Raw genomic sequence first — 27,984 nt, 5'->3', positions numbered from 1 at the left:
CAATTAAGATCATCAGGTATGCTAGCGAAGATTTGGCTTGACAAGGGAGAATTCACTCATTGGAGTATACACAGTGCTGGGTTTAAACACAGGGAAAGAACTAGGCACCACCTGAATGTCCAACAATGCAGGAATGACTACAGAAATGTTAGGGTCCATCGATACACTCTGCAGGCACTGAAGATGACGTTTCTGAAGCCTGTTGAATAACATGGAAAGAAGTTCAATGGGTTGATTTTTGTTTGGTTTTAGTTTTTGAAAAAGCAGATTAAGAAACACCACATACATGAACCATTCTATAACAGTGTGTTAAAAGGGAAGGTGGGGTGGAGGTGAGGAAGGGAGGGAGAGAGAAGGAGAGGAGAGAGCCTGGAAAACAGCACACGGAAACGGTAAAAGTGGTTGTCTCCGGGTAGTAGGGTCATTGGGGAGCAATTACTCCCTTGGGTTTCCCTCATCTGATTTCCTTCTCCTTCCTGATGTTTCTACCATGAAATTGTATCACCTGTGCAATAAACAAAGAGAGAAAGTGCTTTTTAAACCAAACCACAAGGAGAAGACAGCCTTTAACCTGTCAAGTGGCACAGATTAGCAAGATTATTCACAACACCCAAGGTGGGTGTTGGGGGAAGGGAGGGGAAGGGAGGAGAAGGGAGGGGAGAGGAGGGGTAGGGACGAGAGGGGAGGGGAGAGAAAGTCAGAGAGAGACAGAGTGAGAGGGACTGAGACAGACCGAGGGAGGGAGAGATGGAGGGAAGGAAGTGGTGGGGGGGCGGCTGTGAGAGAGAGAGACCTGCACTCCCAATACAATACACTGCTGGTGGGTTAGGGGGGCAAAGGGTGGGGTTGTAAACCGGGTGGGAGCCAAGGTTTGGCTCTGCTGGCTGGCTCGCTCCTGGGATGTCTTCATCGCAAGGTGGCCTCCTCGTCGGTGTCTTCCTCGAAATCCTTGACGTCAGCACTGGTGGACTGCCTGGCCCAGGCTCCCCTTTCGGCCTCTCGTTCCTTATGCGACTTGAATCTCCCAACGAAAATTTTGCGGTAGTTCAGGAACATGCCATTCATTGCATCGATGGCCCGCTCGGCGGACTCCTGCTTCTGGAAGTGCACGAACCCGTAGCCCTTGGGCCCCTTTTCGTCGCAGGCCACTTTGCAGGAGAGGATGTTGCCGAACGCCGAGAAGATGTTGTACAGCGCCTTGTTGTCGATGGTTTTGCCCAGGTTCTTGATGAAGACGTTGCCCACCCCGCTCTTGCGGAGCGAGGGGTCCCGCTGGGACCACATGATGCGCACTGGCCTGCCCTTGATGACATCAAAGTTCAGGGTCTCCAGGGCCCGCTTGGCGTCCACCGGTTGCTGGTAGTTGACATACGCATAGCCCAACGAGCGGCGGGTGATCTTGTCCCTGCAAATGCGGATGGAGAGGATGGGCCCGGCCGGGCTGAACTTCTCGTACAGCATTGCCTCCGTCACCTCAGGGTGCAGGTCGCCCACGTACAGCGAAGCCATAGGAAAGTCCGGATTCCCCCCGGAGCCCCCGCCCGTCTCCGCATCAGCATCCGCGGCGGCCGCCGCCGCCGCCGCTACCGCCGCCGCCACCTCCGCATCTGCATCCGCATCCGCATCCGCCTCCGCCTCCCCCAAGGGGGGCGTCGCAGCCTCTGCCGCGGCGGCGGCTTCGGCCGCACTGGCCTCCACCACGGCCACTGCCGCTGCCGCCAGGGAGGCCTCCGCCTCCTCCCCCGCTAGGGCTGCCGCTGCCTCCCCCAGGGTGGCCTCCGCCACTGCCTCCTCTACTGAGGCCTCGGCCTCCAACTCAGCCTCCACCTCTGCTTCCGCCTCCGCCACGGAGGCCTCCGCCACCGCTTCTGCCACGGTCGCCGCCGCAGCCTCCGCCGCCGCCGCAGCCGCCGCCGCCACCGCCGCCGCCACTGTCGCCGCTGTCGCCACGGTCGCCGGTGCCCCCGGGCCGCTGCCGCGACCTCCCTTCCCGCGAGCTGGGGGGCGGAGAGGCGGGAGAGGGCAGGAGGGCGGGTGGGCGCCGGAACCCGGGCCGGGGGCGCGAGCGCGAGCTGGGGCGGGGGACCCCGGGCCAGCCGATCTGGCGAGTCCCAGTCACCTGGTATGGCGAGTGCTGCCAGGAGCGCACCGGTGCGAGTCGCAGCAGCCTGCAGCCCACTGCTGCTGCCGCCGCCGCTCGGTCGTGGGCTAGCGTGCGGGGCGCGGGCGGGCGGCGTGTGGTGGGGGGCGGGGGGTGTTGGCGTCTGTGGTCCGGGCAGCTGGGAAGGCTTCTGTCTCTTTGGTTCCCCCTGTGGCTGCTGCGGGGCTGCGGGGCCGCGGACGGTGGGAGGGGGCGGGAGCGGGAGGCTTGAGGTTGGGGGGCGGGAGTGTGAGTCCTCAGCCTGTCGGATCGGCTGGATGTGTTTGAAGAGGAAGCCAGGGAAAGGGCTCCATGTGGACCGAGGGAATCTGGGTTAGATTTAGGGAGTTTTGTTTTATCCTTCCTCTCCCCATAGAACATTTAAATGATTAAATCAAGCACCTTGCTAGAGAAGGTGGGTGGCGTTGAGAATACACTTGCCCGGCCTAAACAAAGCCAAGAAAAATGGTTTTCTCACGTTCAGGGGTTCTCCCCACCTCAAGGCACACACGCTCTCCAACATCACCGCCACCAAGGCAGCAACTCTTACTCGGAGCTGGAGCTGGGGCAAGTGGGGCAAGCTCCCACTGCAGCCTGCTGACCCATTTTCTCAGAGATTCCTCCCCCTTTTCCGGCTCTTTCCCTCCTCTGCAACACTTGCAGAAGAGGAAATAAAGAACACAAGAACACATTCATTCATCCATAATGCCATGCCACAAATATTTATGGAGCCGTTGCTGGTCCCTAGGGATATACAGGGGTCCGGGAGGCAAGAGGAAATAGACGGGTCAACTCCCAAGGTTGACGTTGGGAGTGGACAGTCTGGGCTAGAAACCCTGTCCCTGCTCCAGACTATGGGAGAACTAGGGACCTGGTGTTCTTCAGCCCCCCCCCCCACCAACTCCTCCCACCCATCCAGTCTCAATTCATGCAGCGTGGAAGCGGGGGAATCAAGAACACCCTGTCCTTACTGCTGTCCTCCATGATAGGTGAGGTAAGCCAAATCAAGAGCTGGGGACAGGGCCTGGTCCAGAGCCAGGCACTAGTTTGCTCTTGTCTCTGCCCTCAAGGTGCTGAGGTTCCCAACGTGAACCAAGAAAGGCACATCCATGTTCAAAACAAAAACAAAACCTGAAATCTCTCTAGAATGAGGTGTCTCATCCCAGTTCACCAGCTAGTATTTATGGAAGCCTTATCCAGTATTTGGCACTGGGGGCTCAGAGACAGGCAATGTGGTAAGTGAGCAGTGAATGTTGATGTGTTGGAGGTGTGGGGCAAGGTGAGGAAAGGTGAGCAGAGTGTATTGTGGGAGCAGAGAGGCCACACAAGACCAAAAGTTGAGGGGATAGGCAAGCGAGCAACCATTAGAGTAGAGGACAACAGAGGCTAGAGTCCCACTTCTTCCAGAAAGGAGGACCCAGCCACTAACCATTCCTGGTAGGAATCAAGCAAGGCTGCACAGAAGACAAAACCCCCAAGGCGAGCTCTGAAAGATGAGTAGCAGTCCACCACATCGAGGCAGAAGGGAAGGCACTCCAGACAGAGGCATCAGTCCGTGTCCAAGGCTCTATAGCATGCTAGCACATGCATGGTCACTTCTGGTCATGCCTAATAATCTGGTGTGGACAGAGCTCATGATCTCCAAGAGTATATGGCAGCAGTTGGCGCTGGAAAGTGTGGGGGCCCTGAAAAGCAAGCTAAGGTGCTTGGACTCTATACCCAAGCTCACGGGGCCCACTCAGTACATTCAAGGAGGGACTCGGTATGATCAGATCTTTAGAAAGAGTACAAACTAAACATCAACACAGAAAGTGGTTAAGAGAGTAGATCTTAAAAGTTCTCATTACAAGGGGAAGACAAAGGGTAACTAACTGAGGTGATGGATGTTTATTAAACTTCTTGTGGTAATCACTTAGCGATGTGTACCTATATCAAATCATTATGTTGTACACCTTAAACTTATACGGTGTTATATGTCAATTATATCTCAATGAAACTGGAGAGAAACCCATCAATACACATGCAAATGCATGCACACATACACACACACACATGCGCGCGTGCGCGCCCCTGAGACAGAGCTGATAGAACAAAAAGAAGACAGTCAGTTGTGACCAGTTCCAAAAGAGTCAGAACAACCATTCCCTCCGTCCCTCCTTTCCTTCCATAAATAGGGGTTTCACATTTACCGTGAGCCAGGCATTGAACTGTGGACTTCGGGGTCAGATATAAAAAATGATGAAACCATAGTGCCTTTCCTCACTCCACTAAAGCTCCGGCTGCCCATACAAATAAGAGAAATGCCAGCAGAGGGCTATATGTGCTATGTGATTGGACTATGGTGGCCATGGAGTTTCATCTGCCCAGCACATATTCTCACCTCCCCCTCACTCCCACCCATCCACCTTCCTTGGGTAAATAAAGCTGTTTTCTGTGGTGGCAGCGTTGGCTGGACCTGGGCAATTGCACATGATAGAACAACCCTGAACCTTCAGAACTGACTGGGTCACCATGGGGTGTGAGGCAGTGAGAACTTTCTCATCGCTGGCTGGAAAGCCTCCCAAGATGGCTGAGAAGCAGACATACAGACATGTGTCTCGCCAGCTTGCAAAGTCTAGCCCTCTGCTCCTAGACAGGGTGCCAGCAAAGGGCAGGGACAGAGACTTAGGAAAAGCCTGCTGTGCAGCTGGTGCCTTGAACAAGGTGGTCACTGTCACCACTCTTAGGAGCCATCTCCTGAGGGTCTAGGTTGCTTGTAGGCAGGAGGCAGATGAGCTTTGCCTCACCATTCCAGGTGGTCACCAAGACGGACCTGAGGAGGCAGCGGCCAAGGGGGAAGCCATGATTGCTGGGAGGTAGGGGATGTGGGGATGACGAGAAGAGCTTCTCGGCCCATTGTTTGGAGACAGGAGTGACAAGAGGGACCAATTAAAGGACCAGGAGTCAACAAGATCTCTTTCTCTGGCTTTGACTTCCAGCCCACAGAGCAACAGAAATCGGTAGGAGAAAGAGGTTCAGCAAAGTCATGCTGTGGCCAGTGAATCCACAAACCTGTCAAACCAGAAGACAATCCCCAGGCCCTTGACCCTCCAGCAACAGGAAGAAGGCTACTACAGTGACAAGGAGAGCAGCTGGGGAATGCTCTCCAAGTCCTTTCTCACAGAGGCTTCTCTGGGGTTCCTGTCTCCTTTTTTTCAGTTCCTGGTCACATCTGCAATCAAAGGTGTCCTGACTACTGGTTGCTATGATTGAGGCAAAAGTGAAGAGTCCTGTGGAGTGTCAGTGGAGGGAGGGAGAGGTCCCTTTCTTGTGGGAGGAAGTGTTACTCATTTCATTCACTCGATGATTCAACAAGTATTTATGGAGGGCTACCTCGTACCAGGCATTCTTCTAGGCAGAGAGCCCCTGCATCCAAGGAACTTATTTTCTAGTGGGGAAGACAGACAATAAACATGGCAGAAAATGTAAAAGCACTTAAAGGTTGCTGCAAATGCCCTCAGGGAAATAAACGAGATGATTTGGTACGTCTTACCTAGAACCCAAGAGAAGTGGCAAAGGTCAGGGATGGCCTTTCTGAGGACAGTGATATGTGGCCAGTCCTGCTGGAAAACAGGGGGAAAACCTGCCTAGCAGGGAGAACTGCAATTCCTCTGGCCTTGTGACAAAAAAGAGGGGCACTGGAGGCGCAGAAGAGATGCCGGTGTAGCTGGAGCCCAGTGAGAGAGGGGATGGAGGGAACAAAGGACAGTGTAGTGGTGGGAAGGAGCCATGATGGAGTTTGGTTTTCACTCAAAGAGCTCTGGGGAGCCAGAGAGAGAATTGAATCAAGGGAGTGCCATGATCTAATTATACTCAGTAATTTCTCTCTGGCTGCTCTCTGTGGAAAAATCTGCAAGTGGGCAGGGCACAAAGCAAAGCAGGGAGACCAATTCGGACCCTCTTGCAGTAGCCCAGTTGGGAGATGGCAGTGGGTTGGCCCAGACTGGCAGCACCAATTTAGAGAATAGTGCATGGGTTCACGTGATATTTTGGAAAGAGAACAGACAGCACTTGCTGGTGGATTGAAGGCAGTTGGTGAACAAACTTAAGAAATGAATGATTGCTATGAGAGTCTTTTCTTGCAAGTCTTGGTCATGGAGGTGTTATGTATAGTCACAGACAATACGGAGAGTGGATGTGATAGATTTAGACAAGGGAGAAAGACAGTTGGGGATGTGTGTCAAGAGTTTCAATTTGCACATGTTACGTGTCTGAAGTCTGGAAAAGTCCGCTCTCCATGTAGGCTGCAGAAACAGAATTATCAAGACAACAGGACACAGATAGTATTTAAAGCCACAAGACTGGGCAGAATCGCCTAGAGAGAGTACTGTCAGGAGAAGAAAAGTGCAGGGCTATTCCCTGAGACATGCCAACATGTAGAAGTTGGGTTGAGGATAACAAGCCAGCAGAAGAGATTGAGAAGGACTGGACGGTGAACGGGCTGGCCCTAAACCTGACTCCTCTCCAGGGCCGGGCAGGGTCCAGCCTCAGTGTCCTCACTCAGGTCCTGCTTTCAGTGCTCCTGGCTGTATGTGCATGGGACTTGGTTTAAAACGGGAGGACAACAAGAACTTTGTGTGCTAGGGTTTAGATTTCTCTTTCTGTTCATTTCAAGGTGGAGCTTTAAAGAGATAGGTTCAGATACAGAGACATTCAAAGAGTGTTTGGAGCCGGCCCTGCTCTTCCCATTTCATATGGCCCACCTCCTTCTTCCTATCAGGAGGGAGTAATAGAAAGGAACGGGGATGCGGTTCAGAGAGCAGGAGAAAAGAATAGAAAATAATGGAAGAAGGTAGGGGATGGGGGTGGGTACCAGTGGGGAGAGGGACAGATCAGCTCTATATGTAAAAAATGAATGAAAACACTGAAAACAGGGATCTACATAAAGAAGTCTCGGGCTTCCCTGGTGGCACAGTGGTTGAGAATCTGCCTGCTAATGCAGGGGACACGGGTTCGAGCCCTGGTCTGGGAGGATCCCACATGCCACGGAGCAACTAGGCCCGTGAGCCACAATTACTGAGCCTGCGCGTCTGGAGCCTGTGCTCCGCAACAAGAGAGGCCGCGATAGTGAAGAGGCCCGCCTGCGTACCGCGATGAAGAGTGACCCCCGCTCTCCGCAACTGGAGAAGGCCCTTGCACAGAAATGAAGACCCAACACAGCCAAGAATAAAATATATATATATATATATATATATATATATATATATATATATATATATATATATATATATATATATATATATATATATATATATATATATATATATATAAAAGAAGTCTCTTCCTATGAATTTCTCGTTGACATAGCTTTAGGAAGGATGCTCAGGGGAATAGAGAATGAAAACATACATGTATTTTGTAGTAGGGAAATTGATTTTGTCAATTCACACTGCCCCCAAACTCCCCCGAATGAAAATAATCTTGACATACAGGCCAGCAAAAATAGCAGCCTTAGACTTTTATTTAGGAAGAATTGGAAAGTGTTTGGGTGTGTGCCCCTGTTATTTAACAAATAAGAACAATGATTATTAAATTGTCTTGAATAAATACAGCACATTTAGCAAATGGTCCTTTGGATCCTTATAAGGTGAAGAGTTAAGGGAGGCAGAGATGTAGGGCAGGGAAGGAATGAGAATTGAGTCAATAGACATAAGAGCCCCAGGACATCAGGACATACACACACGAGCATATTTATCACCTAAGGACTCACACTAGGCAAACTAGGATACAAAGCAAGCACTCATCAACTGGGGAATGACTGGAGACATTGTGGCACAGCCATTCCATGGATTATTATGCAATCATTACCAAGCACGAGTTATGTCTATAGGGTCTGATTTAGGGGGACCTTCAAAATATGCTATTATTAAGTGAGGAAAGCAAATTGCAGAGAGGGGACAGTATACGGTCTCATTTGCATGTTGGGGGTCAGGGCACGGGAGGGAAGATAAGAGGTTGTGATCCCATATTTATTTGTATGCCTACTTGACATCTCCACCTGGATGTCTCATAGGCATTTCATCCTTAAATGGCATCACCATGCACTTGGGTATTCAAGTGAAATAAAAATGGAGAGGCACCCTTATTTCCTTCCTCTCCCACTCCCACATCTTCGTCTGGCCCCTGTCTCATCCTTCAGCCATTCCTATCACCTCTACCTCCCAAACACCACTTGAACCTCTCCAACTTCACTGGAGTCCACCATTAAGCCTCTTATGGGATCCTGCCAAGCCTCCTAACTGTTCTCCCACTTCCACCAAACTTCCTTGTCCATCCAGTAGCCAGACTGATCTTTCAGAAAAATGAATAGCGCCTTTTGCCTCCCCTACTCAAAACCCCAGAACGCTTCCCACTTCACTTGGACTGAAAGGCAAACTCCTCAACATGACTTTAAGTATAATGAGCTGCATGACCTGGCCCTTGCCAACCTCCCCATTCTCACCTTTCTCTATCCTGGTCATTGTGGGCCTTCTTAGAATACTCTGACTACTCCATGATCCAATCTCCATCCTTCCTGAGGGCTTCCACCTACCTCAAACTGTCTTTCTCCATCTTTTTAAAATCATTAACAGGTTTTTAAACATACAAAAAAATTATAGTGGGTCACAGAACATGCCCCCAAGTACACATCACTCAAACTGAAAAATATAAAACATTTGTCCTATTTTTGTATCAGATGGTTAGATTTTTAGGATAATAAAAAAATACAAAATACAGCTACCATCCCTTTTGGAGCCCCCCCCCCCAATCCCATTCTCCTTGCCACCCCCCATAGGGCACAAACCTTGGCTACTTCTGGGTGTGATTAAAGGCAGGATACAAGTTAAGTCCTCAGTTTCTCTCTCTAATTTCTTTTTCTCTCTCTGCCTCTTTTCCCTTACTCCTTTCATGAGAATTTCTCTGACCCTTTGCTGTTTGTCTCTCAGAAACAGACAGGGTCCACAAAAGGGAACATGATTGGTGACATTTGGGCTCAGGATGGTCGTGAGAAATGAAGAAGCCTATACTCCTAGCAGTCCTTGTATGTTGCTGAATTCCTGGGCTTAAATTCCTCAAAGAACATGGGCCTTGGAGTCAAATGGACTCTCTCGTAGGCAGAGTTCCAGAGCAAAACACTTAACCGCTCTGAGCCTCAGTTTGTGCTTTGAGTTTGAATTTCAGAAACTGTAATTAAGGTTCTTAGGAATTTTTAAAATAACAAGTAGTTTTGCCCAACCCTACTTAGGAACCAAGAACAAATGGCTGACTGATGGTTTTTACATAGATTTCAGATACTTTTCTCTCTGGGAACCAATTCTCCTCCCAATGTATGCTTAAAACTTTAATGACCTTCTTTGTCATAATCTTAGGCAGTTTACAGGCATGACCTTATAAAAATATACCTGTAGGTATATCCCCAGTCCATGACTTACTAGCTATGCTTACCTTGGTCAAGTTGCTTTGCCTTTTTTGTTTGTTTCTTTAGCTTTGGAGTCCTCATCTGTGCAAAGGGATGCATATTTGTAAGGACAAAAAGACGTGATAATGTTTGGAAAATGCTTTTCACAGTGCCTGGCATGCATTCAGTGCCCAACACAAGGGACTCCTTATTAATGTCGGTTCCCTCTGTCCTGAGGATATCCTTGTTCAGCTGGTTTTTGAAGGCCCAGTGTCTCTCCTTTCTGGTGTCCAAGGAAGCTTGGCACTTTCTCTCTAACCAAGAGCAAGGTATCAGTTCAGAGGGAGTCTGATCCTCTGGGTTATAGCCCAGGTTATGGCTGGATTTTACTCTAGGCAAGTGCCTGATTCTCTGGCCTGAACTCACCTAACTTACACTCGCATTCAGGTTTTCCTTCGTTCTCCTGACCTTAGGACCTTTTTATGACCCATTTATTTATCTTCCCTGAGATCCAAGGACCTTGCAAGTCAACACATGAAAGAATGCCATTTTCTGTACTCAAGAAAACCCCCTAGAAGAGTTGATAATACTGTCTCATAGAATGGGGTGTTGAGTCAGGTGTTGAATTTTCCCTCAGCTGCTATTCATCCCTTTGAGCACCCTTTTTTGGGACCATTTTGGAGATAAATTATTATGAGGCAATACGTTCCTTCAAATTCTTTCCTATAGGACACTGAATGCGTTTTCATGTGTTCATGATGTCTCTGGAACGCTCCTACCAACATTCATGATTGTGCTAAGACACTTTCATGGGTTATTGGCATAAGAGTGGCTGATCTTCATTACCATGAGTTGCTGAGCAATTTAAGTTTTCACTGTGTATAATAGATGTAAGATGAAATCTCCTTCCATGTGGTAAAGCCTTGGTAAAGTCATGATGATTAGCTTTGGGACCTCCTTCCATACACACCATCTTTTAGAAACCATGCTCAAAAATAAAAATTGCTCTTACTAAAAGGAAGTCACGCACATGGTAAATAAAATAGTGGTGACCAGAAAGTACAAATAAGCTTGTGATAAAAGGCAAAGTTCTGAGACCCCATCACTTCCCACTCCCCAGCTGTGCTTCCCAGGGTAGATCATTTCAATAATTCCTGCTTGCACTGTTTTGGCAGTTACCGTATTACATCTAAATAAAGTGCTTAATCTGCTATTTCACATGATTCATCAACTTTTGCCGTCATCAAGTGACCACATTCTTCCTACAGAAGAGAATTTAACTCATTCACTGTGTCTTCATTCTGCCCTCACTTTCTTTCTCTCAGATTTTATACTTTTGATTTTTAGTTTCTCTATTGATGACTCTAGTAACTTTAAATAATGTACTTAACCCTCAGTTCCTTGCATACACCTTAGTCACTTTAACTTTTCTTTTCTTTTTTCTTCTATAAAATGAGGATATTACCACTTCTATCCTTCCCTTCCTTCAACTTCTCTTCCTCATTTCCACATCCTCTTCTTACCAGGTTCATTATCATTTACATCCATTTTTGGAAACCTAAAAAACATTTTCTGCTTTGAAAAGAAATACAAGTCTTTTACTTTTTAATGGATCTCTAATAATTTTGATCATAAGTCCACATTTCTTCACTGAGTGTAGGTTGGACCAGAGAAGGGGATTAAATCCTGGTGTCAAGTCCAAATCCTCTCTATATCTTTATTCCAGTAATTTCTGAAAGGTCTGCCACATTTGAGTTTGACTTATATGGGATCTATGCATCAAACACTCTTTCTCTCTCTCCTTCTCTCTCTCTCTCTCTCTCTCTCACACACACACACACACACACACACACACACACAAACAACCACACAATTAAATGGTTGCCAGGCAATTGATCATTAAACCACTTAATCTTATAACAATTTATAAAATGTGTGTCCTTATAATCTCTATTTTACACCTGGGGAAATTTGGTAGCAAGGAGCTAAATAACAGGCAAGGTCTCATATAGTGTAAGTGGTAGAGCCTGGAATTGATTCAAAGAAAGGCAGTCTTGTTCCAGAACTGGTCCTGGTGACCACCATGTTATTCTACAATGAGCTTCTCTCTTTCAGTTTATCAGAATCTGTAACTATTGCCAAATTAACCCATGCTGTTTAAACAGGTGGAACAGCTCACAGATGTATGGATAATGGTTGACCATCAATCACGCTACTTTCAAAACCCCCACCAATCCCAGACATCAGAGGTTACAGAGAACAAAATTACCTATTTGATTTTTTTTTTTTACACTTTCCTCAGGTTCATAGAAATCTATAAAAACAGACTGACCTTAACCTGAGGAGATATTCTTTTATTTTGTCAAAAAAAGATTACAATTTTCTGTGACTTTCTACATTCACAGAGCAGGTTAACACACGTAGATTAAATTAATTTTGTTTTATTAAAATCTGCACTAGGGGAAAAGCTGGAATTTATGCAACAATGCCCTGATTGTTTCAAGTGTTTTATTTTAAATTTTTTCGACAGGAAGAAAAAAGTCATTGTTACCTTTACTCCCCTTTCCGTAGTGCATCTTTTTATTCTCAGCCTGCTTTTAAGTATTTAAACGTGTTTTTGTTTTTAAAGCAATTAATTAATGGTGTGCATTAGTGAGATTTTTTTAAAAAAAATCTTTATTGGAGTATAATTGCTTTACAATCGTGTGTTAGTTTCTGCTGTATAACAAAGTGAATCAGCTATACATAAACATATATCCCCAAATCTCCTCCCTCTTACGTCTCCCTCCCACCCCTCTAGGTGGACACAAAGCACAGAGCTGATTTTCCTATGCTACGTGGCAGCTTCCTACTAGCTATCTATTTTACATTTCTAAGTGTATATATGTCCATAGCACTCTCTCACTTCATCCCAGCTTACCCTCCCCCTCCCCGTGTCCTCAAGTCCATTCTCTAGGTATCTGTCTTTATTCTTGTCCTGGTCCTAGGTTCTTCAGAACCTTTTTTTTTTTTTTTTACTAGATTCCGTATATATGTGTTAGCATACGGTATCTGTTTTTCTCTTTCTGACTTAATTCATTCTGTATGACAGACTCTATGTCCATCCACCTCACTACAAATAATTCAATTTCGTTTCTTTCTATGGCTGAGTAATACTCCATTGTATACATGTTCCACATCTTCTCTAACCATTCATCTGTCGATGGACACTTAGGTTGCTTCCACGTCCTGGCTATTGTAAATAGAGCTGAAATGAACATTGTGATACATGACCTTTTTGAATTATGGTTTTCTCAGTGTATATGTCCAGTAGTGGGTTTGCTGGGTCGTATGGTAGTACTATTTTTAGTTTTTTAAGGAACCTCCATACTGTTCTCCATAGTGGCTGTGTCAGTTTACATTCCCACCAACAGTGCAAGAGGGTTCCTTTTTCTCCACATCTTCTCCAGGATTTACTGTTTGTAGATTTTTCGATGATGGCCATTCTGACTGGTGTGAGGCGATACCACATTGTAATTTTGATTTGCGTTTCTCTAATGATTAGTGATGCTGAGCATCTTTTCATGTATTTTTTGGTAATCTGTATATCTTCTTTGGAGAAATGTCTACTTAGGTCATCTGCCCATTTTTGGATTGGGTTCTTTGTTTTTTTGATATTGAGCTGCATGAGCTGCATGTATATTTTGGAGACTAATCCTTTGTCAGTTGCTCCGTTTGCAAATATTTTCTCCCATTCTGTGGGTGGCCTTTTTGTCTTGTTTCTAGTTCTGTGAAAAATGCCATTGGTAGTTTGATAGGGATTGCATTGAATCTGCAGATTGCTTTTGGTAGTATAGTCATTTTTACAGTGTTGATTCTTCCAGTCAAAGAACATGGTATATCTCTCCATCTGTTTGTATCATGTATAATTTATTTCATCAGTGTCTTATAGTATTTTGCATACAGGTTTTCTGTCTCCTTAGGTAGGTTTATTCCTACGTATTTTATTCTTTTTGTTGCAGTGGTAAATGGGAGTGTTTCCTTAATTTCTCTTTCAGATTTTTCATCATTAATGTACAGGAATGCAAGAGCTTCCTGTGCATTAATTTTATATCCTGCTACTTTACCAAATTCATTGATTAGCTCTAGGAGTTTTCTGGTAGCATATTTGGGATTCTCTATGTATAACATCATGCCATCTGCAAAGAGTGACAGTTTAATTTCTTCTTTTCTGATTTGGATTCCATTGATTTCTTTTTCTTCTCTGATTGCTGTGGCTAACACTTCCAAAACTATGTTGAATAATAGTGGTGAGAGTGGGCAACCTTGTCTTGTTCCTGATCTTAGTGGAAATGGTTTCAGTTTTTCACCATTGAGAACGATGTTGGTTGTGGGTTTGTCATATATGGCCTTTATTATGTTGAGGTAAGTTCCTTCTATGCCTACTTTCTGGAGGGTTTTTATCATAAATGGGTGTTGAATTTTGCCAAAAGCTTTTTCTGCATCTATTGAGATGATCATATGGTTTTCCTCCTTCAATTTGTCAATATGGTTTATCACATTGATTGATTTGCGTATATTGAAGAATCCCTGCATTCCTGGGGTAAACCCCATTTGATGTTGGTGGGTGATCCTTTGAATGTGCTGTTGGATTCTGTTGGCTAGTATTTTGTTGAGGATTTTTCATCTATGCTCCTCAGTGATATTGGTCTCTAGTTTTCTTTTTTTGTGACATCTTTGTCTGGTTTTGGTATCAGGGTGATCGTGGCCTCGTAGAGTGAGTTTGGGAGTGTTCCTCCCTCTGCTATATTTTGGAAGAGTTTGAGAAGGAGAGGTGTTAGCTCTTCACTAAATGTTTGACAGAATTCGCCTGTGAAGGCATCTGGTCCTGGGCTTTTGTTTGTTGGAAGAATTTTAATCACAGTCTCAATTTCAGTGCTTGTGATTGGTCTGTTAATATTTTCTATTTCTTCCTGCTTCAGGCTCGGGAGGTTGTGCTTTTCTAAGAATTTGTCTATTTCTTCCAGGTTGTCCATTTTACTGACATATAGTTGCTTGTAGTAATCTCTCATGATCCTTTGTATTTCTGCAGTTTCAGCTGTTACTTCTCCCTTTTCATTTCTAATTCTGTTGATTTGAGTCTTCTCCCATTTTATCTTGTTGACTCTGGCTAGTGGTTTATCAATTTTGTTTATCTTCTCAAAGAGGAAGGTTTTTGTTTTATTGATCTTATCTATTGTTTCCTTCATTTCTTTTTCATTTATTTCTGATCTGATCTTTATGATTTCTTTCCTTCTGCTAACGTTGGGGTCTTTTGTTATTCTTTCTCTAATTGCTTTGGCTGTAAGATTAGATTGTTTATTTGACATATTTCTTGTTTCTTGAGGTAGGATAGTACTGCTATAAACTTCCCTCTTAGAACTGCTTTTGCTGCATCCCATAGGTTTTGGGTCATCGTGTTTTCATGGTCATTTGTTATTAAGTATTTTTTGATTTCCTCTTTGATTTCTTCAGTGATCTCTTGGTTATTTAATAGTGTATTGTTTAGCCTCCATATGTTTGTATTTTTTACATATTTTTTCCTGTAATTGATCTCTAATCTCATAGTGTTGTGGTCAGAAAAGATACTTGAAACGATTTCAATTTTCTTAAATTTACCGAGGCTTGATTTCTGACCCAAGATATGATCTATCCTGGAGAATGTTCCATGAGCACTTGACAAGAATGTGTATTCTGTTGTTTTTGGATGGAATATCCTATAAATATCAATTAAGTTCATCTTGTTTAATCTATCATTTAAAGCCTGTGTTTCCTTATTAATTTTCTGTCTGCATGATCTGTCCATCTGAGGAAGTGGAGTGTTAAAACCCCCCACTATGATTGTGTTACTGTCAATTTCCCCTTTTTATGGCTGTTAGCATTTGCCTTATGTAGTGAGGTGCTCCTATGTTGGGTGCATAAATATTTACAATTGTTATATCTTTTTCTTGGATCGATCCCTTGATCATTTTGTAGTGTCCTTCCTTATCTCTTGTAATAGTCTTTATTTTAAAGTCTATTTTGTCTGATATGAGAATTGCTACTCCAGCTTTCTTTTGATTTCCATTTGCATGGAATATCTTTTTCCATCCTTGCACTTTCAGTCTGTATGTGTCCCTTGATCTGAAGTGCGTCTCTTGTAGACATTCATTCAGTCTATGTCTTTTGGTTGGGGCATTTAATCCATTTACATTTAAGGTATTTATCAATATGTATTTTCCTATTACCATTTTCTTAATTGTTTTGCATTTGTTACTGTAGGTCTTTTGCTTGTCTTGTGTTTCCTGCCTATAGAAGTTCCTTTAGGATTTGTTTTAAAGCTGGTTTGGTGGTGCTGAATTCTCTTAGCTTTTGCTTGTCTCTAAAGTTTTTAATTTCTCCACTGAATCTGAAGGAGATTCTTGCTGGGTAGAGCAATCTTGGTTGTAGGTTTTTCTCTTTCATCACTTTAAATATGTCCTGCCACTCCCTTCTGGCTTGCAGAGTTTCTGCTGAAAGATCAGCTGTTAACCTTATGGGGATTCCCTTGTATGTTATTTGTTGCTTTTCCCTTGCTGCTTTTAATATGTTTTCTTTGTATTTAATTTTTGATAGTTTGATTAATATGTGTCTTGGCATGTTTCTTCTTGGATTTATCCTGTAGGGACTCTCTGTGCTTCCTGGACTTGATTCACTACTTCCTTTCCCTTATTAGGGTAATTTTCAACTTTAATCTCTTCAAATATTTTCTCAGTCCCTTTCTTTTTCTTTTCTTCTTCTGGTACCCCTATAATTCGAGTGTTGGTGCATTTAATGTTCTCCCAGCGGTCTCTGAGACTGTCCTCAATTCTTTTCATTCTTTTTTCTTTAGTCTGCTCTGTGGTAGTTGTTTCCACTATTTTATCTTCCAGGTCACTTATCCGTTCTTCTGCCTCAGTTATTCTGCTATCATTACCTTCCAGAGAATTTTAAATTTCATTTATTGTGTTGTTCATCATTGTTTGTTTGCTCTTTAGTTTTTCTAGGTCCTTGTTAGACGTTTTTTGTATTTTCTCCATTCTATTTACAAGATTTGGATCATCTTTACTATCACTACTCTGAATTCTTTTTCAGGTAGACTGCCTATTTCCTCTTCATTTGTTTGGTCTAATGGGTTTTTACCTTGCTCCTTCATCTGCTGTGTACTTCTCTGTCTTCTCATTTCACTTAACTTACTGTGTTTGGGGTCTACTTTTCACAGGCTGTGGGTTCGTGGTCCCCGTTGTTTTTCGTGTCTGCCCTCAGTGGCTAAGGTTGGTTCAGTTGGTTGTGGACGCTTCCTGGTGGAGGGGATTGTTGCCTGTGTTCTGGTGAATGAGGCTGGATCTTGTGTTTCTGTTGGGCAGGACCACGTCCAGTGATGTGTTTTGGGGTGTCTGTGACGTTATTATGATTTAAGACAGCCTCTCTGCTAATGGGTGGGGTTGTGTTCCTGTCTTGCTAGTTGTTTGGCATAAGGTGTCCATCACTGTAGCTTTATGGTCATTGAGTCTAGCTGGATCTTTGCACTGAGATGGAGATCTCTGAGAGAGCTTTTGCCATTTGATATTATGTTGGGCTGGGAGGTCTCTGGTGGACTAATGTCCTGAACTCAGCTCTCCCACCTCAGAGGCTCAGGCCTGACACCCGGCCAGAGCACCAAGACCCTGTCAGCCACACCGCTTAGAAGAAAAGGGAGAAAAAAATAAAAAGAAGGAAAGAACAATAAAATAAATTTATTAAAGTAAAAAATATTATTAAAAATAAAAAAATTAAAAGGTAATTAAAAAAAGAAAGAAAGAAGGGAGCAACCAAACCAAAAACCAAATCCACCAATGATCACAAGCACTAAAAACTATACTTAAAAATAAAATAAAATAAAGACAGACAGAACCCTAGGACAAATGGTATAAACAAAGTTATGCAGACAAAATCACACAAAGAAGCATACACATACACACTCATAAAAGGAGAAAAAGGAAATATATGTGTGTGTGTGTATATATATATATATATATATATATATATATATATATATATATGAGAAAAAAAGGAACACAGCAACCAAATCAAACAAGAAATGTACCAGTGATAATAAGCTCAAAATACTCAACTAAGATAAACATAAAACCAGAAACAAATTAGATGCAGAAAGCCAACTCCAAGTTTACAGTTGCTCCCAAAGTCCACCACATCAATTTTGGGATGATTCATTGTCTATTCAGGTATTCCACAGATGCAGGGTACATCAATTTGATTGTGGAGATTTAAACCCCTGCTCCTGAGGCTGCTGCGAGAGATTTCCGTTTCTCTTCTTTGTTTGCCCAGCTCCTGGAGTTCAGCTTTTGATTTGTCCCTGCCTCTGCTTGTAGGTGGCCTGAGGGCGTTTGTTCCCCATCCAGACAGGATGGGGATAAATTAGCAGCTGATTAAGGGTCTCTGCTTCATTCAGGCCAGGGGGAGGGAGGGGTACGGAATGCAGGGTGAGCCTGTGGCGGCAGAGGCCAGCATGACGTTGCAGCAGCCTGAGGCACAACGTGTGTTCTCCTGGGGAAGTTTTCCCTGGATCATGAGACACTGGCAGTGGCGTGCTGCACAGGCTCCCGGGAGGGGAGGTGTGGATAGTGACCTGTGCTTGCACACAGGCTTCTTGGTGGCTGCAGCAGCCGCCTTAGTGTCTCATGCCCATCTCTGGTGTGCACCCTGATAGGTGCGGCTCACACACATCTCTGGAACTCATTTAGGCGGTGCTCTGAATCCCCTCTCCTCGCACATCATGAAACTAAGAGACAAGAAAAAGTCTCTTGCCTCTTTGGCAGCTCCAGACATTTTCCCGGACTCCCTCCCTGGCAGCTGTGGCACACTAGCCCCCTTCAGGCTGTGTTCACTAGGCCAACCCCAGTCCTCTCCCTGGGATCTGACCTCTGAAGCCCAAGCCTCAGCTCCCAGCCTCCGCCCGCCCCGGTATGTGGGCTGACAAACCTCTCAGGCTGGTGCGTGCTGGTCGGCACCAATCCTCTGTGTGGGCATGTCACTGCTTTGCCCTCTGCACCCCTCTTGCTGAGCTCTCCTCCGTGGCTCTGAAGCATCCCCTCCACGCACCCACCGTCTCTGCCAGTGATGGGGCTTCCTAGCGTGTGGAAACTTTTCCTCCTTCACAGCTCCCTCCCAGAGGTGCAGGTCACATCCCTATTCTTTTGTCTCTGTTTTTTCTTTTTTCTTTTCCCCTACCCAGGTACGTGTGGAGTTTCTTGCCTTTTGGGAAGTCTGAGTTCTTCTGCCAGCATTCAGTAGGTGTTCTGTAGGAGCCGTTCCACATGTAGATGTATTTGTGATATACTTGTGGGGAGGAAGGTGATCTCCACGTCCTACTCCTCCGCCATCTTGAAGCTATCTCCTTAGTGAGACTTTTATTCTGTATCCTGCTTGGAATTTATAGGCCTTCTTGGAGCTGTGAGTTAATAGTTTTGCCTCATATTTGGAACATTTTCTACCATTAAATGCTCAAATATTTTTCTGCCCCTTCCTCATTTCCTCTTTTTTCTTCAATGACAACAATTACATGTAGGTTTGGTGACTTGATGTTGTCCCACAGGTCAACGAGGCTCTTTCTGTTTTTCTTTGTCTGATTTTTAAATGCTTTATTGAGGTATAACTGACATACAAGAAAATGCACATGTTTAAAGTAAACAATTTGATATGTTTGACACATGACCCATGAAATTATCTCCACAATTAAGAAACATTTCCTCGTGCCCCTTGCAACCCCTCCCCCCGATTCTCCCTGACACTTCCTTCCCCATCACCAGGAAAAAACATTATTAGATTACTTTCCGTTTTCTAGAATTGTGTGCAACTTATGATTGTCACACACAAACACACACACACACACACATGCATCCAGGAATGCATGCATGCACACATGCACATACATCATGACATGAACTTTTCTTGGTCTGGCTTCTTTCAATCAGAATAATTATTTTCAGATTCACCCATGCATCAGTAGTTCATTACAATTTATTGCAAACTAGTGTTCCATTTTGTAGATGTACAGCCGTTTATTTATGCCTTCACCTGCCGACAGACTTTTGTGATGTTTCTAATTTTTGGTTATTGCATATAAAGCTGCCATGAACATCCATGTAGAAGTTTTGTGTGGATGTGTGGTTTCATTTGGCTTTGGTAAATACCTAGGAATGGAAAGGCTGTGCAATATGGTAGGTATGTATTTAACTTTTCAATGAACTACAAAAATAGCTTTCCAAAGTGGTTGTGCATTTTACATTTCCATCAGTGGTATACGATGGTTCCAGTTCCTTCGAATCCTAGCTCATACTTGCTATGGAGAGTCTTTTTAAATCTTAGCCATTCTAAGAGTTGTGTAGTGCTATCAAATTGTGATTTTTAGTTGTAACTCTCTAATGACCAGGGATGTTGAACATGTGTTCATGTGCTTATTTCCCATCCATGGATGAATGGTGAAGTATCTGTTCTAGTCTTTTGTCCACTTTTAACTCGGTTGTTTGTATTCTTAATATTGAGTTTTGAAAGTTCTCTCTACATGTTCGGATAACTGCCCTTGATCAGATTTATTTATGTTCTTTCTGAGAATACTTGGCCCAACACAAGGTCAGAACAGGTTTTCTTCTAAAGCTTACCTTTAGGTCTGTCATCCATTTTGAGTCCATTTTTGCTGATATATAGTAAGAGATATTAATGCTCATATTTGAGGGATAGGAATATCCAATGTTGCTAGCACCACTTCTTGAAAAGACGATCCTTTCTCCACTGAACTGCCTTTCTAACTATGTCAAAAATGAGTTGTCCTTATGTGGGTGGGTTTATTGCTGCATTATCTATTCTGTTCCAATGGTCCATTTGTCCATGTTCATGCCAAAATCACAGTGTCATGATGACTATCGCTTTACAGTAAGTCTTGAAATAAGGTAGTGTTAACTCTCCAAATTTGTTCATCTTTCTTAAGGTTATATTGGCTGTTCCTGGTCCTTTGTAATCCCATGTGAAATTTAAAATATTCTTGAAATTTAAAATCTCTACCAAAATAAAAAAATCCCTTCTGGAATTTTCAGTGGGTTTGTGTTGAGTCAATTTGGGAAGAACTGACATGTAACTATGTTGAATCTTCTGAACAATGAGCATGGAATATCTCTCCATTTATTTAAGTCTCCTTTGATTTCTCTCAACAGCAGTTTCACGGCATATAGCTTGAAGGTATTATCCCTAAGTATCTCATATTTTCTGATGGGGTTATAAATTTATTTTAATTTCTCACTGCCTGGTACGAGTACATACAAATACAATTAAGTTTTCTATATTGATATTGTATTATATCCTGCAACCTGGTTAAACTGGCTTATGAGTCCAGTTCCTTTTTTCTGTGGATTCCTTATGATTTTCTGTATAGAAGACCATGACATCTTCAAAGAAAGATCATTTTACTTATTACTTTCCAATCTGGGTGACTTTTATTTCTTTTTTTGTCTTATTTGCCTTGGCTTGACCCTCCATAAAAGTGGTGAGTGTGGACATCCATACCTTGATCTTGGGGGGCGGGTGGGGGAAATCATTCAGTGGTTCACCATTAAGTATGGTGTTAGCTGTTAGATATTTGTCAGTGCACATTATATCTGGCTGAGTAAGTTGCCTTCTCTTGCCAGTTTGGTGAGAGCTTTTATCATGAAATGGTGTTGGATTTTTTAAATGCTTTGTGAAGATGATGATATGGGTTTTTTTTTTTTTTCCTGGATTTGGTTTGTCAGCATGGTGAATTACTCTCTGATTTTTGAAAAGCCGGTGAACCTTGTATTCCAAACCCCAAGTGATAATGATGTATTAATTTTAAAATATATTTTGGATTTGACTTGCTGAAATATCGTTTAGTAATTTTCCATCTTGTTCATGAGTGATGTTGGTCTACACTTTTCCTTTCTTGTAATGTCTTTTTCTGGTTTTGGTGTCAGAGTGATGTTGGCATCACCAAATGAGTATGAAAATTAAATTAAAATTAATGTGACGTTTTCTGAAAGAGCTTATGTTAAAATGGTATTATTTCTTCCTTGAGTGTTTGGTACTTTTCACCAGTAGAGCTATATGGAGTTTTCTTCAGGGGAAAATTTTTACTTATGAATTCAATTTCCTTGGTAGGTATCAGACTCTTCAGGTTATCTATTTCTTACTGAATGAACTTTGGTAGTTTGTCTATTTCAAGAAACATGTCCATTTCATCTAAGTCGGCAGATTTATTGGCATAGAGTTGTTCACGGTATTTCTTTGTTATCATTTTAATATCTACATGCTCTGCCATGATGCCACCTGCCTCATTGTGAAGTTGGCAATTTGTGTCTTCTCTCTCTTTTTCCTGAACTGTTAACCTATAGGTTTATCAGGTACATTGATCTTCTCCAAGGAAATAGCTTTTGTTTCATTCATTTACCCTATTGTCTTCCTCTTTCTGTTTTACTGATGTCTGCTCGGATCCTTACTATTTCCTTTCTTCTTTACTTTGGCTTGAATATGGCCTTACTTTGGCTTGAATTCTCCCTCCTTTCTTAAAATGACATCTGAGTTCACTTATTTGAGACATTTCTTCTTTTCTTTATATATAAAGACTATTTCTTGCAGACATTTGCAAGAGTATTTCTGGGGTTTGATTTTTTTGTGTGATAGTCTTTCTAAGTCTTTGATGGATATTGAATTTTGAAAGTTTTAAGATTAATGGCATTTTCTGTATATGTTTATTATATTTTATTACTTAACCTATCTGTCCAAATTTGAAAAGTATTTTAAAATCTCCCACTCTAGTTTTTCTTGCGTTTTTAAGATTTTTATGCTACTGGTTTCTGGGGTTTGTTTTTTCAATCCACCCTGACAATATGTCTTTGAATTTGTATATTTAGACCATTCACATTTAAAGTCATTATTGACGTAGATGAATTAACATCTACTATATTTGTAACTGTTTCCTATTCATTACACTTGTTCTTGGTTCTTTCTTCCCCTCTTTTTCTGCCTTCTCTGGGTTCAGTTGAGCATTGCATATGATTCCATTTTATCTTCTCCTTTAGCATATTGATTATGATTTTAAACAAATTTAAGTGGTTAACCTAGAGTCTGCAATATACATTTATAGCTAATCAAAGTCCACCTTCAAATAGCACTACACTGCTTCATGTGTACTACAGGTACCTTATATCAGAGTCTTCCCCATTCCTTCCTCCTGTTCCTAATGGCAATACTGTCATTCATTTCACTTATCAGTGTGATATAGTTATTCAATACGTTGTTACCATTATTACTTTAAACAAGCAGTTATCTTTTATTTTATTTATTTATTTTTAACATCTTTATTGGAGTATAATTGCTTTACAATGGTGTGTTAGTTTCTGCTTTATAACAAAGTGAATCAGTTATACATATACATATGTTCCCATATCTCTTCCCCCTTGCGTCTCCCTCCCTCCCACCCTCCCTATCCCACCCCTCTAAGTGTTCACAAACCACTGAGCTGATCTCCCTGTGCTATGCGGCTGCTGCCCACTAGCTATCCACTTTTCGTTTGGTAGTGTATATATGTCCATGCCACTGTCTCACTTTGTCCCAGCTTACCCTCCCCCTTCCCCATATCCTAAAGTCCATTCTCTAGTAAGTCTGTGTCTTTATTCCCATCTTACCCCAAGTTCTTCATGACCTTTTTTTTTTTCTTAGATTCCATATATATGTGTTAGCATACGGTATTTCTTTTTCTCTTTCTGACTTACTTCACCCTGTATGACAGTCTCTAGGTCCATCCACCTCACTACAAATATCTCAATTTCGTTTCTTTTTATGGCTGAGTAATATTCCATTATATATGTGCCACATCGTCTTTATCCATTCATCCGATGATGGACACTTAGGTTGCTTCCATGTCCTGGCTATTGTAAATAGAGCTGCAATGAACATTTTGGTACATGACTCTTTTTGAATTATGGTTTTCTCAGGGTATATGCCCAGTAGTGGGATTGCTGGGTCGTATGGTAGTTCTATTTTTAGTTTTTTAAGGAACCTCCATACTGTTCTCCATAGTGGCTGTATCGATTTACATTCCCACCAACAGTGCAAGAGTGTTCCCTTTTCTCCACACCCTCTCCAGCATTTATTGTTTCTAGATTTTTTGATGATGGCCATTCTGACCGGTGTGAGATGATATCTCATTGTAGTTTTGATTTTCATTTCTCCAATGATTAATGATGTTGAGCATTCTTTCATGTGTTTGTTGGCAATCTGTATATCTTGTAGATCAGCTAAGAATAAGAACAGTAAGTGGTTTTATTTTACTTTCATTGATTCCTTCTTCTCTGTTCTTCCTTTCCCTACGTAGATCTGAGTTTTTGACCTTTATCATTTTCCTTCTCTCTGAGGAACTTCTTTTAGTATTTTGTGCACAGCAGGTCTGCTGGCAATGAATTCCCTCAGCTTGGCTTTGTCTGAGAAAGTCTTTACTTTGCCTTCATTTTCAAAGGATAATTTCACCGGATATAGATTGCTTGGTTGGTGGATTTTTCTTTCAACATTTTAACTGTTTCACTCCACTCTCTTCTTGTGTGTGTGGTTCCTGACCAGGAGTCTGATATGATTCTTATCATTGTTCCTCTATAGTTATGGCATTTCCCTGCTTCCCATGGCTTCTTTCAAGATTTCATTCATTGTCTGTTCTTCTGCAGCTTGAATATGATATTCTAGTTTTTTCGGTATTTATACTGCTTGGTGCTTTCTGAGCTTCTTAGATCCATGTTTTGGTGTCTGTCATTAATTTTGGAATATTTTCAGCCATTATTACATCAAATATTTATTCTGCTTCATTCTCTCTTTCTTTTCCTCCTGGCGTTCCAATTATGCTTCTTTTGTACCTTTTAAACTTCTCCTACACTATTTCAATGGTGTTATTTTTTCCATATTTTTCTCTTTGTATTTCAGTTTACAAAGTGTCTATGACCATATATTTAAGCTCACTGATTACTTTGTCAGTTGCAGTACACATCAAAGGTATTCTTCATATCTGTAGGCATTTTAAATTTTCAACATTTACTTTTGATTCTTTCTTAGAGTTTCCATCCTTCTGCTTACAGTACCCATCTGTTCTTGCATGCCGTCTATTTCTCCCATTAGGTCACTTAATATCTTCATCATAGTTGTTTTAAATCCCCTGTCTCTGTGTGTCTTTAAATGCATAAATTGTGACTGACGCTAGGCTCAGGGGAAAGACCCTAACCCTGTGACCAGTTGGTTGTGTGTCTAACAAGCCTTTACCCTCTGTTCTGTAGAGCTCTCAAGGGAAAGACTTATACCCTGTGCTATATACAGGCCCATCAGGTGGTTGCTCATGAAAAAGCAGTAATTAGAGGATTAAAAAAAAAAAAAAAGACAGAAACGAGTCTAAAAAGCAGCCATGCTGAGCTCTACATTTATAAGTGCAGACAGCTCACTAGGACTCTTAAATCCCTCTGATGCTGCTGCTCAGGTTTCTTTCACACATATCCTGATCCTCAGGCTTGTACATTGTAGGAGAAAACACCCATGTTGTCCTATGGCACAAATGTTTATGAAAAGTGGCACTGAATGCCTTATCTCAGAACCTCCTAATAGGCCAGAGGGCACAATGATCTTACTGCTTAATTGTAAAACAAGCAGTAAATGTGGGTCCTCTTAAGCACTGAAGCATATCAACAAGCCAGAGGGCTCCTCTGCACTCTGCTCTCCGCTTAAGCCCAAGGTCTCTAAAGCTAATTGTGCGGCAACCACAGAGGATTTTCCTAATCCTAATGATACTGATTGGAACTCCCTGGAGGGGGATGCTGCTGTAGACTGAATAATGGCCACCCAAGATATACACATCCCATTGCTGAGCATTTGAATATCACCTTATATGGCAAAGACTTTGCAGAGGCAATTAAGTTAAGGATCTTGAGATTTGGAAACTGTGTCAGATTACCGAAGTGGGACCTTGGGTAAGTGCAACCACAAGCGACCTCATAAGAGGGGGCTTAGGGATATTTGAGACAGAAGAAGAGAAGGCAGTGTGATCACAGAGGCAGAGATCGGAGTGATGTGGCCACAAACCAGGGAATGCCAGTAGCCACGAGAAGCTGGAAGAAGCAAGAAGAGATAGTCTGGTAGAGCCTCTTGAAAGGAGCACAACAACCCTGCAGACACCTTGATTGTGGCCCAGTGAAACTGATTTCAGACTTCTTGCCTCCAGAACTCAGAGAAAACAAATGTCTGTTGTGCTAAGCCATTAGGTTTGTGGTCATTTGTTACAGCAGCCTCAGGAAACTAATATAGAAGCTTACCAACATGAGTTGGGTAGAGACGATCCCCTGAAGCGTATGTTATAACCACTGCAAAATAAAAAAATACAAGGGAGAGGAAACAAAAACAGGGGTCTAGGTTTGATTTGACTGGAAAATCAAATTTCATTAAAAGATTTAAGCAAGTATCCAATGAAAAGGGTGCTGATTGGCTTCTGTGCCTATATAATGCTATCTTTGAATTAACTTTAAGTTCTGCCAAGATGAGCCAATTGTCTGTCATATTTGTGTTCCTTAATAATTTATTACGGGTTCCACTAAACTTATGGAAATAGGTGCACGGTGTCCATTCACCTGAACATTCATGGGCATGGCTCGTGGCCTTTTCCTTGCTCCATTGGGTGTCCATAGCATATAAAGTAACTCACTCTACCGTTTCAGTAGAAAACGAGCATGCCTTCATGAACTAGAGTACATCGAGGGGGACGATTATTAAGGAAAATTGCTATAGTTCATTCAGTATATCATTATTCTAAGCACTCCAATGGGCAGGAAACCAAAGCCAGTCCTGAGCAGGCTCCTTTTGAAACCAACACCTGGCAGTTATTTCTCATGGGAGCACCTCCAAATTATAGGGCTTCCCCACTGCCTTTGATTATTCAAGTGGCTATTAGGTGGCCTAGATGGCCTAGAATCAATTGACTGCTCATGACGAGGGTCCTGAGATCTAGCTCTTCACTTGCCACGGTAACTACTACTGAGGTGAGACCCCATTTCAGGTTTTTCCTGGGCCACCTCCCACCACTGTGGAGCCCTCACCGAAAGACTTGTTATTGGTGAGTCTGTGACCTGGGCTTCCCCACCTATCTGATTCTGGGTACTATCCCTGAGGAGCTCCAGCTCTTCTATGACAAGCTGCACAAAATATCCAATCTCCTTCTCTCTTGAACACATCCCCATGGTACAGGGCCAACTGCCCTATTCCGTAACATAAGGCATGTCCCCAGGTGCCCAGTGACTTCCTGAGGAAACTCTCCAGTGCTAGTCCATTAGTTGTCATACAATACCTTTTATGGCCTTGATTGATACTGGTTCCCAAATTACATTGGTGATCCCCAGAAACCCCACTGAATTTAAAGGAAGAACTCTCTAAGTTTTCCAGGGCATTGCCAGACATAAGAAGGAAAGTAAAGAAGTCTGCCTTACATCAACCATTTGCACAATAATTTGACTAATTTTTCAGTGGTCACAGCTCCCACCCCCCTTGGATTTCCCCTTATGGGACGGATGTTCTAACTAGCTCAGTGGCCTCCTGGAATAACATTAACACTTAAGTCCATACGGTTAGCCTCACCAAATAGGACCCTGTAGATCTATCCCAACTCCTTACAATTGTTAATATGGCCCAATATAAATTGAAATAGTGCTTTCAAGGATTGGGGCCCATTACACAAGATGTATAAAGCGGGGGGATAATTATCCCCACTGTTTATGTTTCACTGTCCAATTTTGCCTGTTGATTAACCTGAAAAAAATAAATGGTGCCTCACAGTGGATTTGGTGCCTCACAGTGGATTATTGCAAACTTAATGCCACCGTCTCACCCATTAAGGACCCTACATCTAACACCATTGATATGACCGAGGCCATTCAATCTTCAACTGACAGATATTTGCTGTTATAGACCTGGCTGATATGCTCTATTTTCAAGGCCTACTGTAACACCTTCTAAGCCTCAGGTCACACTCATCCTTGAAGTGACACAATACACCTTTAGTCAGTTGTCCATGGGGTACTTCAATAGCTCAGCCATAGCATACAACCTCTGATGGCAATACCTTAACCCAATCCACTTGTCCCCAGATACCCAGATCTGGAACTACAATGCTGACATCTCCTGCAAGGAAAATCAGTACAGACTCTCATAACAAGATAGTCACCACGGCAGTTACTGAGAGGAAATGGGCTGGCATTTGTTTCAAGGGCTGGGCACCTCAGCTAAATCCTTAGGCATCCCTTAGACTGCTGAGGGTTGCTCCATTCCTGATGTAGTTAAAAAGCAACTCTTAGCTTTGTTATTCTCAACTACTCTCATGAAGGCC

The 27,984-nt window shown here is 42.9% G+C and overlaps 2 protein-coding genes across 3 annotated transcripts in view; one reads left to right on the top strand and one right to left on the bottom strand.

Moving 5' to 3' along the window:
* Nucleotides 1–906: 906 nt before the first annotated feature.
* On the bottom strand, nucleotides 907–3,730 carry LOC137757420 (polyadenylate-binding protein 1-like 2). Of its 2 annotated transcripts, XM_068534113.1 has the most exons (2): nucleotides 3,707–3,730; nucleotides 907–1,509 (listed from the first exon to the last, which is right to left on the bottom strand). In XM_068534113.1, exons 1-2 carry the CDS (start codon nucleotides 3,728–3,730, stop codon nucleotides 907–909), a joined length of 627 nt encoding a protein of 208 aa, XP_068390214.1. The 2 variants fall into 2 exon arrangements, with proteins under 2 accessions (XP_068390214.1, XP_068390215.1); XM_068534114.1 differs by lacking the exon at nucleotides 3,707–3,730 and having other exon boundaries at nucleotides 907–1,617.
* A 2,815-nt stretch (nucleotides 3,731–6,545) lies between these two features.
* The window catches only part of DMRTC1 (DMRT like family C1), a 70,965-nt gene continuing 49,526 nt past the window's right edge, over nucleotides 6,546–27,984 (top strand). Inside the window, 1 exon segment of the mRNA XM_068532631.1 lies at nucleotides 6,546–6,707. Coding sequence (XP_068388732.1) covers nucleotides 6,546–6,707 — 162 coding nt within the window.

Source organism: Eschrichtius robustus, chromosome X (assembly GCF_028021215.1).
Source record: "Eschrichtius robustus isolate mEscRob2 chromosome X, mEscRob2.pri, whole genome shotgun sequence".
Classification (NCBI taxonomy): Eukaryota; Metazoa; Chordata; class Mammalia; order Artiodactyla; family Eschrichtiidae; genus Eschrichtius; species Eschrichtius robustus.
This window is presented reverse-complemented; position numbering and strand designations above follow the sequence as displayed.